General features: G+C 39.9%; 1 protein-coding gene across 5 annotated transcripts in view; it reads left to right on the top strand.

Annotated features, from left to right (window-relative positions):
- ATRN (attractin) overlaps window positions 1–11,887 on the top strand; it is a 175,812-nt gene that overhangs the window by 136,279 nt on the left and 27,646 nt on the right. For 2 of the 5 annotated variants that reach the window (XM_019950678.3, XM_019950676.3), the window contains exon 25: window positions 6,420–6,481. In XM_019950678.3, coding sequence (XP_019806237.1) covers window positions 6,420–6,481 — 62 coding nt within the window. Of the gene's footprint in view, window positions 1–6,419; window positions 6,482–6,820; window positions 6,843–9,770; window positions 9,873–10,261; window positions 11,530–11,887 lie in introns of those variants that run through there. The other 3 variants (XR_004522188.2, XM_019950677.3, XM_073792752.1) reach the window with 3 other exon arrangements.

Genomic DNA, 11,887 nt, shown 5'->3' with positions numbered 1-11,887 from the left:
GATCTTAGTGGAAATGCTTTCAGTTTTTCACCATTGAGGACAATGTTGGCTGTGGGTTTGTCATATATGGCCTTTATTATATTGAGGAAAGTTCCTCTATGCCTACTTTCTGCAGGGTTTTTTATCATAAATCGGTGTTGAATTTTGTCGAAAGTGTTCTCTGCATCTATTGAGGTGATCATATGGTTTTTCTCCTTCAATTTGTTGATATGGTGTTGATTGATTTGCGTATATTGAAGAATGCTTGCATTCCTGGAATAAACCCCACTTGATCATGGTGTATGATCCTTTTAATGGGCTGTTGGATTCTGTTTGCTAATATTTTGTTGAGGATTTTTGCATCTATGTTCATCAATGATATTGGCCTATAGTTTTCTTTCTTTGTGACATCCTTGTCTGGTTTTGGTATCAAGGTGATGGTGGCCTTGTAGAATGAGTTTGGGAGTGTTCCTCCCTCTGCTATATTTTGGAAGAGTTTGAGAAGGATAGGTGTTAGCTCTTCTCTAAATGTTTGATAGAATTCGCCTGTGAAGCCATCTGGTCCTGGGCTTTTGTTTGTTGGAAGATTTTTAATCACAGTTTCAATTCCAGTGCTTGTGATTGGTCTGTTCATATTTTCTATTTCTTCCTAATTCAGTCTTGGCAGGTTGTGCATTTCTAAGAATTTGTCCATTTCTTCCAGGTTGTCCATTTTGTTGGCATAGAGTTGCTTGTAGTAATCTCTCATGATCTTTTTTTATTTCTGCAGTGTCAGTTGTTACTTCTCCTTTTTCATTTCTAATTCTATTGATTTGAGTCTTCTCCCTTTTTTTCTTGATGAGTCTCGCTAATGGTTTATCAATTTTGTTTATCTTCTCAAAGAACCAGCTTTTAGTTTTATTGATCTTTGCTATCATTTCCTTCATTTCTTCTTCATTTATTTCTGATCTGATCTTTATGATTTCTTTCCTTCTGCTAACTTTGGGGGGTTTTTCTTCTTCTTTCTCTAATTGCTTTAGGTGCAAGTTTAGTTTGTTTATTAGAGATGTTTCCTGTTTCTTAAGGTAGGATTGTATTGCTATAAACTTCCCTCTTAGAACTGCTTTTGCTGCATCCCATAGGTTTTGGGTCGTCATGTCTCCATTGTCATTTGTTTCTAGGTATTTTTTTATTTCCTCTTTGATTTCTTCAGTGATCACTTCGTTATTAAGTAGTGTATTGTTTAGCCTCCACATGTTTGTATTTTTTACAGATCTTTTCCTGTAATTGGTATCTAGTCTCATAGCGTTGCGGTCGGAAAAGATACTTGATACAATTTCAATTTTCTTAAATTTACCACGGCTTGACTTGTGACCCAAGATATGATCTATCCTGGAGAATGTTCCATGAGCACTTGAGAAGAAAGTGTATTCTGTTGTTTTTGGATGGAATGCCCTATAAATATCAATTAAGTCCACCTTGTTTAATGTATCATTTAAAACTTGTGTTTCCTTATTTATTTTCATTTTGGATGATCTGCCCATTGGTGAAAGTGGGGTGTTAAAGTCCCCTACTATGAATGTATTACTGTCGATTTCCCCTTTTATGGCTGTTAGTATTTGCCTTATGTATTGAGGTGCTCCTGTGTTGGGTGCATAAATATTTACAATTGTTATATCTTCTCCTTGGATCGATCCCTTGATCATTATGTAGTGGCCTTCTTTGTCTCTTGTAATAGTCTTTATTTTAAAGTCTATTTTGTCTGATATGAGAACTGCTACTCCAGCTTTCTTTTGGTTTCCATTTGCATGGAATATCTTTTTCCATGCCCTCACTTTCAGTCTGTATGTGTCTCTAGGTCTGAAGTGGGTCTCTTGTAGACAGCATACATATGGGTCTTGTTTTTGTATCCATTCAGCCAGTCTGTGTCTTTCGGTGGGAGCATTTAATCCATTTACATGTAAGGTAATTATTGATATGTATGTTCCTATTCCCATTTTCTTAATTGTTTTGGGTTTGTTATTGTAGGTCTTTCCCTTCTCTTGTGTTTCTTGCCTAGAGAAGATCCTTTAGCATTTGTTGTAAAGCTGGTTTGGTGGTGCTGAACTCTCTCAGCTTTTGCTTGTCTGTAAAGGTTTTAATTTCTCCATCAAATCTGAATGAGATCCTTGCTGGGTAGAGTAATCTTGGTTGTAGGTTTTTCTCCTTCATCTCTTTGAATATGTCCTGCCAGTCCCTTCTGGCTTGCAGAGTTTCTGCTGAAAGATCAGCTGTTAACCTTATGGGGATTCCCTTGTGTGTTATTTGTTGTTTTTCCCTTGCTGCTTTTAATATGTTTTCTTTGTATTTAATTTTTGCAAGTTTGATTAGTATGTGTCTTGGCGTGTTTCTCCTTGGATTTATCCTGTACGGGACTCTCTGTGCTTCCTGGACTTGATTAACTTTTTCCTTTCCCATATTAGGGAAGTTTTCAACTATAATCTCTTCAAATATTTTCTCAGTCCCTTTCTTTTTCTCTTCTTCGGGAACCCCTATAATTCAAATGTTGGTGCACTTAATGTTGTCCCAGAGGTCTCTGAGACTGTCCTCAGTTCTTTTCATTCTTTTTTCTTTATTCTGCTCTGCAGTAGTTATTTCCACTATTTTATCTTCCAGGTCACTTATCCGTTCTTCTGCCTCAGTTATTCTGCTATTGATCCCTTCTAGAGTATTTTTAATTTCATTTATTGTGTTGTTCATCGTTGCTTGTTTCGTCTTTAGTTCTTCTAGGTCCTTGTTAAATGTTTCTTGAATTTTCTCCATTCTATTTCAAGATTTTGGATCATCTTTACTATCATTATTCTAAATTCTTTTTCAGGTAGACTGCGTATTTCCTCTTCATTTGTTAGGTCTGGTGGGTTTTTTTCTTGTTCCTTCATCTGCTGTGTGTTTTTCTGTCTTCTCATTTTGCTTATCTTACTGTGTTTGGGGTCCCCTTTTTGCAGGCTGCAGGTTCGTTGTTCCCGTTGTTTTTGGTGTCTGTCCCCAGTGGCTAAAGTTGGTTCAGTGGGTTGTGTAGGCTTCCTGGTGGAGGTGACTAGTGCCTGTGTTCTGGTGGATGAGGCTGGATCTTGTCTTTCTGGTGGGCAGGTCCACGTCTGGTGGTGTGTTTTGGGGTGTCTGTGGACTTATTATGATTTTAGGCAGCCTCTCTGCTAATGGGTGGGTTTTTATTCCTGTCTTGCTAGTTGTTTGGCATAGGGTGTCCAGCACTGTAGTTTGCTGGTCATTGAGTGAAGCTGGGTGTTGGTGTTGAGATGGAGATCTCTGGAAGATTTTCGCCGTTTGATATTATGTGGAGCTGGGAGGTCTCTTGTGGACCAGTTCTCCCACCTCAGAGGCACAGCACTGACTCCTGGCTGCAGCACCAAGAGCCTTTTATCCACTCGGCTCAGAATAAAAGGGAGAAAAAGAAGGAAGGAAGGGAGGGAGGGAGGGGGGGAGGGAAAAGAAAGGATAAAATAAGATAAAATAAAAAAGTTATTAAAATAAAAAATAATTATTAAGAAAAAATTTTTTAAAAAAGAAAAAAACGGACGGATAGACCCCTAGGACAAATGGTGAAAGCAAAGCTATACAAAATCTCCCACAGAGGCATACACATACACACTCACAAAAAGAGGAAAAGGGGAAAACAATAATAAATCTTGCTCTCAAAGTCCACCTCCTCAATTTGGGATGATTCGTTGTCTATTCATGTATTCCACAAATGCAGGGTACATCAAGTTAATTGTGGAGGTTTAATCCGCTGCTTTCTGAGGCTGCTGGGAGAGATTTCCCTTTCTCTTCTTTGTTCGCACAGCTCCGGGGGCTCAGCTTTGGATTTGGCCCCGCCTCTGCGTGTAGGTCCCCGGAGGGCATCTGTTCTTCGCTCAGACACGACGGGATTAAAGGAGCAGCTGATTCGGGGACTCTGGCTCACTCAGGCTGGGGGAGGGAGGGGTGTGGATGCGGGGCGAGCCTGTGTCGGCAGAGGCCGACGGGACATTGCACCATCCTGAGGCGCGCCGTGCGTTCTCCCGGGGAAGTTGTCCCTGAATCCCGGGACCCTAGCAGTGGCAGGCTGCACAGGCTCCCCGGAAGGGATGTGTGGATAGTGACCTGTGCTCGCACACAGGCTTCTTGGTGGCGGCAGCCGCGGCCTTAGCGTCTCATACCCGTCTCTGGGGTCCGCGCTGTTAGCTGCAGCTCGCACCCGTCTCTGGAGCTCCTTTAAGCAGCGCTCTTAATCCCCTCTCCTCACGCTCTAGGAAACAAAGAGGGAAGAAAAAGTTTCTTGCCTCTTTGGCAGGTTCAGACTTTTTCCCGACTCCCTCCCGGCTAGCCAGTGGTGCACTAACCCCCTGCAGGCTGTGTTCCTGCCGCCAACCCCAGTCCTCTCCCTGTGCTCCGACCGAAGCCGGAGCCTCAGCTCCCAGTCCCCGCCCGCCCCAGCCGGTGAGCAGACAAGCCTCTTGGGCTGGTGAGTGCCGGTCGGCACCGATCCTCTGTTTGGGAATCTCTCCGCTTTGCCTTGCGCAACCCTGTTGCTGTGCTCTTCTCCTCGGCTCCGAAGCTTCCCCCTCCACCACCCGCAGTCTCCGCCCGTGAAGGGGCTTCCTGGTGTGTGGAAACCTTTCCTCCTTCACAACTCCCTCACACTGGTGCAGGTCCCGTCCCTATTCTTTTGTCTCTGTTTATTCTTTTTTCTTTTGCCCTACCCAGTTACGTGGGGAGTTTCTTGCCTTTTGGGAGGTCTGAGGTCTTCTGCCAGCGTTCAGTAGGTGTTCTGTAGGAGTTGTTCCACGTGTAGATGTATTTCTGGTGTATCTGTGGGGAGGAAGGTGATCTCCGCGTCTTAGTCTTCCGCCATCTTCCCGATTCCTCCCATACTAATGTTTTAAAAGTTTAAAATCTAAACAGAATTGGATGCACTAAAATCTGTTTCCTCCTCCTTCTTTATGTCTTGTAACCTGGATTCTTCTTTCCTCAAGACTGAGTAACCTCGTTTATATAATTGTTTTTCCCCAGTTTTATTAAAAACCTTTATGAGAGGACTGTAGCTATATTCTGCAGTTTTCCTTCTCTCCAGGAGCCTTCTTATTTAGGATGATTACTGTAATAAATGAAGGAAAGCAAAGAATATGGTTTCTCCTTGTCTATGATATCAAATCTATGTATCTTTGTATTTCTGATTATAAATGGTGGCTAGAGGGAGGATACAAAAACTTTAGATTCTATGCCCCATAATATTCTATGGCCTGAAAAGGTAATATTGGACCTTTATTTAAATGTCAAAAAGAAAATAAGAGCATTCAAAAGAAAAGCAGTGGAAGCTTCTCCTCTCTTCTGCCTCTGTTGAATCTGACTATAAAAGAAGTGCAAAGCACTGGATTGCTACTGTGCTGGGGCCTAGGCTGTAGCACTTTCCTTGTATTGCTGTAGGATGGGAGTTGACAGGAGTAGGTTGGGGCGGGGGGGCAGGTAGGGTGGGATTAGGAAAAGAAGACGCTAATCATTTACTTATGTGACTGTTGTCATACTTACTGCCTTCATTTCAATAATTACCATCTTATTCAATAATTGTTTCATTTATAGTACCATTATCTCTCCAAGGAGGGCTGTGGTCCCTTAAAAATAAGCAGAGAACACACCATAACATCTGGCTAGTACCATGTGTGTCATAGGGTAGTAAGGACACAATTATACTTACTAATAAATTCTAAGGTGTACATTTTTTCATGCTCTAATATCTCTGAAATCATGATACATCTTACAGTGATTTTAAAAGCAATGTGTCATAGTGTAACTGGCAGTGTTTTCTTAATAGTACACAAAATAATGCCTGTTTTAGTGGTGTCTTAGATTTGATGAACTACATTAGGAATTTTATAATATTCTTGGTATAAAATTATTTAAGTTCAAATTGGTGTTGTATTGATTGTCAGATGATATTCAGTGTAGTGAAGCTTGGGATAAGGTTTTTTTTAAAAAAGAATGTTATCTTGAAGTGAGTACATTAAGTGACAAAGGGATGAACGGCATAAAAGGAAGCTGCCCACCTGACGGTAGATCCAAGAATTGGAATTTGAAGCAAACAAGGAGAGTATTTTGTCTTGAAAAGGGCACAAGGAGGTAGGAAGTAACCTGACTTGCTTGTCATTGGGGTCATTAGCAGGAGTCTGAGAAGTCTTCGAGGTCAGATTAAAAACTGAGATCTGCTGTCAAGAGCAGGGGGACTGTAGGGGTTTGTGTTGAGTCTCAGAATATCACTTTTGTGTGGCAATTAAGCAAGAAAAACTAAAGGGTTAAGGTGCTTTTCCTCAAGTGAAAAATTTCATTAATCTCTTCTTGAAATGTTAACGTCTTTCTGCTTCAACGAGAAGGCTGAGTTAATGGTGCTCTCTTATAACCCAATCACTCTACGTGTTTTTCTGTCACAGATTGCCTTCTCCCAGCACAGCAATTTTATGGACCTGGTACAGTTCTTCGTGACCTTCTTCAGGTAATTTCACTTATACAAACTGTATCTGTTCTTTTGATTCAGGCACTTAATTTCATTAATTATCAACCCATAAAAGATAAATGAATAATCCTATGTTTGCACAACTGATCAAACTAACTTTATATGTATTCCTGAAAAGTTACATGTCAGTTACAATACTGTGAATTCAATCTAATCTGATAAAATGAAGACATTTGGTTTGTATGTTCTGGCTTTTTGAGGCAGCTTTTCATGTACCCTATACTAAATGTAGGTAGTTTAGCTCTTCATATGGGGAGGATTTGGGGTTGAAATGACATGTAATTAATAATGATTACTGGGGCTTCCCTGGTGGCACAGTGGTTGAGAGTCTGCCTGCCGATGCAGGAAACACGGCCGGGAAGATCCCACATGCCGCGGAGCGGCTAGTCCCGTGAGCCATGGCTGCTGAGCCTGCGCGTCTGGAGCCTGTGCTCCACAACGGGAGAGGCCACAACAGTGAGAGGCCCGCGTACCGCAAAAAAAATAATAATGATTACTGGTGTGTGCTACATATATGCTTCTTCTTGTTCACAAGATGTTTCAGGTCATTATCTAGAGTTTTAAAGCTAAAAGTGATTTGTTAGGCCCTGAGGTTCTTTTGTTTTTATAGGGTTTTTTTCAGTTTAATTTTATTTTTAAGAAAATACTATTACACATAATTGAAAAAGTGCTACAGTGCAAAGAGAAAGTGACAGCATCCTGCCCCACACCTTCCCATCTTCACTGTCCACATTTAAATTATTTTAATTGTTTTTTACTTCTCCATGCTTATACTTTTTTTTTCCAAAGGAGAAAACTTATTTAATTTAGATAAATGCAAAAATGGATATTCAATATATTTCAAAATCCAATGCTGATTTTTTTTAATCTAAAGCATTGCATTCCTTTCTATTTCACCACTTAATATCACAGTCATTATTACCATAAAGTATTTTCAACATTAGACAAGGAATTATGCAGTTGGGTACAATATAACTTTCTTTCATGGCTGGAACAGATAGGGTAAACTTATTCAATTTACCCACTCTTTGCCCAATCTTCTGACAAATCCCACTAGGTTTTACCCTAATTAACATAATTTCCTAACGTTTTGCTCTGCCTAATGGATTTTGAGTATGTTCAACCTTTAGAGGCATCCATGTCAGTGGCCTACACTCTTTCTTGGTTTTTCAATTCAGTTATCTTTTGATGTCCTACTATAGAAGGATTTATTATCATATGTTACCTCTGCCAGGACCCCCCCACACACTATAAACACATACAACTTCCCCTTCCTCCCACTCATGTAGTATAGTTACATCACAATATTTGGCTAAATCAGGAGTCCCTATTTATGTTGTTATAATCATAAAAACTCCTGTTTGCAGCTGAGTTGAACTATAATTATACTTCCCCATTTTTTGGATGGGGAATCACTCTTTGCTTATCCTAAATGTAATATTTGCCATATTTGGGGATTTTTATTGTTTGGTTTTCTATGTAGCTACTCCTGATATACCCCTGTACTCTGACAGAACTGAACAATCTCTCAGTATGGTCAAACACAAGCAAGTACTCTCCTGGTTTTAGTTTCTCTTGGAGATTTCTGCCCTAGAACCCTAGCCTGCTGCTCCCAAGTGCACTAGTTGTTTTTGAGGCCTGCGACACAACAGGCTGTCATCTTGGGAATTTCTTTTGTCTTCCTCTTATATTAAAGTCTCTGTCTCCTCGATCCCATGTCTTTGTCTCCCTGTTTATTTCCTCCTTATATTGGGGCACATTCTGCAGGAAGTTTCTGAGAAAAGGTACGTGTGGAGGTGACTTTTCTATGACCTTCCCTGTCTGGAAATGTTTTAATTTTACCCTCACATTTGATTGAAAATTCGAATACAGAATTCTAGGTTAGAAACATCTTCCATTAAAATTTGGAAGGCGCAGACTTCCCTGATGGGCCAGTGGTTAAGATTCCACTCTTCCAGTTCAGGGGGCATGGGTTCAAGCCCTGTTCGAGGAAGTTCCGCATGCTGCGCACCATGGCCAAAAAAAAAAGTATTGAGAAAGCATTTTGCTGTTTCTTCTTGTTTCTAGTATTAATATTGAGAAGGTTAGTGCCATTATAATAACCACTCCTTATATGGGATCTGTCTTCTCTCTTTAAAAAAAATATATTGAAGTATAATATAAAATTACAGAAACACTTAGAAATCATTAATGTCTAGCTCAGTGAATTATCACAAATTGAACATACTCATGTAACCACTACCCAGGACAAGAGTTTTTTTCCCCCTAGGGTATTACCAGTACCCAGTGTCCTTTTTGAGCCATCTCCTAGAGAAATGGAAATAAAAACAAATAAACAAACGGGACCTAATGAAACTTAAAAGGTTTGCACAGCAAAGGAAACCATAAACAAGACGAAAAGACAACCCTCAGAATGGGAGAAAATATTTGCAAGCGAAGCAACTGACAAAGAATTAATCTCCAAAATATACAAACAGCTCATGCAGCTCAATATCGAAAAAACCACAGATTTAAGGCATGTGGGATCTTCCTGGACCAGGGCTCGAATCCATGTCTCCTGCATTGGCAGGCGGATTCTTAACCACTGTGCCACCAGGGAAGCCCAGATTGTCCTTAATTTTTATTGCCAGTGTCTTTGCATTTTTCTGTGATACCTCTGAGATAATTTTTATCCTAAAATTGCTATATCAAAATGCAAAAACACTATCAAATAGCCCCTCAGAACAGTTGCATGAATTTACACTTCTACAACAGGAATGTAATTTCTCTTACTATTTCTGCCTCTTTCTCTTACTACCATTAACTATTTTTCATTATTTTTAATTTTGCCAATCAGGCAGGTGTCATTGGTACCTTGTTTTAATTTGTATTTATTTATAAGTGGTGTTTACTAATCTCTTATACCTTATAGTTCTTGTTTTGAATTATTTGTTTGTATCCTTTGCTTATATTTCTACTGGGCTTTTCACCTTTTTCTTAATGAAGTTTAGGACCATCTTTTAACCCCATTTATGGTATTTTTCACCAAGCAGATGTGTCAGTTTTTTCCTATATTTTCTTCATGAGCATTTAATCTATTGTTATTTTTTTTTTATTTTTAGGTGTTCCTTTATCTCTCTTGAATCTGTTTGAATTATAGCTTTACTATATTTCCATATGGATAGGCTTCAGAAACTTGTCAGTGAATGAAAGAAGGGTATTAATTACCTCAACTCCAAAGCCACACTATCCACTAGGCCAGGAATTCACTCTCTGTTTTATTTTTCAGAGTATGCCCATCTTAGCTCATTGGAGCTCTGTCCTAAATGATGCAATGCCAGCAATATGGAATGCTGGAAATGTGATTACACTTTCTCCCCTTCACAAGGAGGTATCGTCTTTCCACAGAAATATAGGTTTCAAAAGGAAATTGCCCTCTCTGATGTTAACTACAGAAAAATTAAAATCTCAAAATCTTTTCTGACCCCTCCCAACATTTTTTTATTATGCTCACTCACTGACACCAACCATCTTCCACAGTTCCTCCAGAGTGGAACCAATGAATCCTCCTATATTCTTGCAAATTCAATATTTCTTGAATCTTTGCACTGTGACTTCCACCAAATTATAAGTCCCTCCAAGATAGTTGTCATCCCCTTCCTTTTTGGCCATGTGAGCATCGGGGCTTGGGAGGGTGACCCACTTAAATAGTTCTCCTCTGCATTTGCCTCACGGGTAGTTACCTGATCCCACTGACCTGTCATATTCTTACTCTTTCAGAACCCAGCCTGTCTGCTCTATGAAGTCTTCTTCTGGCACATTCACCCCATAGTCCACCTCTTCTTGGACTCCACCCTACCCATGTTTTTATTATACACATAATCATGCTTTAATGCAGTTATTTAACAGTCTAGCGCTTAAGGGCAGCCCATATACAAATGAACCTGTAATTTGACATGCGAAGATGAACAGGGCTAATTAGAGGCCTCTCCTACAAGTTTTAAATTGGGTTCTGAGAGCCTGAAACAGTTCTTGTATGACTCTCAGCACTAACTATACTTTAGAATTCTCCTGAGAAGCTTAAAAAAGAAGCAGCAGCCTGGGCCCTGCCCCGAGAGATGCTGATTTAATTGGTCTGGTATGGGACCTTATCATCATGGTATTTTAAAGGCTCTCCAGTGATTCTTATGTTCAGCTGGCATTAAAAACCCCTGAGTTAGCTGAAAGTTGTGTGGATTCAGGGGCTGGGGCAGTATTACATCCATCAATATGCAAGCTAAAGCATAGAAGGTCAGATGGAAAAGAAGATCATTAAGTACTGAGAGGATGTGAGCATGGCTTCAGCTGACAGCTTCGTGATTCCCGTTCCTGCAAGAGCAGGTGGCTTTAGGGCTCTGAGAGAGCCCTGTAATTATTCCCCCACCACCAGCCAGTGACCACCACCTGGGTAGAGGTTATCTGGAATTTAAATTCTAGACTGTAATTATTTTACATAATATAGGAACAGTTTTTTTAAGTTCTACTGGTTTTTTTCTTGCACCATTGAATGTGTCCCATGTCCTGTCCTTTGTTGGATGTTGTTGTTATGCAGAACTATATCCTAGAGTCATTCTCTCAGAAAAGACCTGAGAAAGAATTTGATACTTGGGGAAGACCTTTTATAAAGTCTGAAGACTGGAGTCTTGAGTTTTGCAACATTGTCTTCTATTTCTTTGTTTCCTCACCTTTAATTCTATTTGCTTGCATTCTGGACTTCTCTAGTAGATGAATGAGTACAGCTCTGGATCTGTCCTCCATATTTCTTAACTGAACTCTCATTTCTTTTTCATTTTCCTTTCCACTACATTCTTGGTGAGCTCCTCAACTCATTAATTTAGTCTAGTGTTGGGTCCATTTCTTTTACTGAGTCATCTGATTAGGTTTTTTTTATTTTAACATTTGCATTTTATTTCTAATATATGTTCCTTGTAGCCTGTTTCAATTTTATGAATGCAATTTACTTTCATATTCCTTTGTGAGATTAATAAATGTTATTATTTTATTTTGAAGTCTTATTTTGTGTTATTAATAATTGTCTCCTCAGATGCTGTTTGTTGTTGTTGTTTGGTACCTCTCTTTCACAATGCTGGTTTTCCTCAAAATGTCTGATTTTTGATTATGTTGAAGATTCTGTGTTTACCTTTGTATGGTTGCCATTTCCGTCTGTCACAGCCTCCAGTGAGTATGGAGTATGGAGGTAGAGTGTGCTGCTGGGTCAGGTATATTGTTAGTCTGTCTTATGTATAAGAGAGTATCCATCCTGCCTGGCCTCTCTAGCCCCAGGACCAGAGCTCACTGCCTTAGTTGCTCTCTTCCATTGCTCAGCACAAGCAGGGAGAAGGGAAAAAACCATCTGGTGTGGCCACA

Source organism: Tursiops truncatus, chromosome 15, assembly GCF_011762595.2.
Source record: "Tursiops truncatus isolate mTurTru1 chromosome 15, mTurTru1.mat.Y, whole genome shotgun sequence".
Classification (NCBI taxonomy): Eukaryota; Metazoa; Chordata; class Mammalia; order Artiodactyla; family Delphinidae; genus Tursiops; species Tursiops truncatus.
This window is presented reverse-complemented; position numbering and strand designations above follow the sequence as displayed.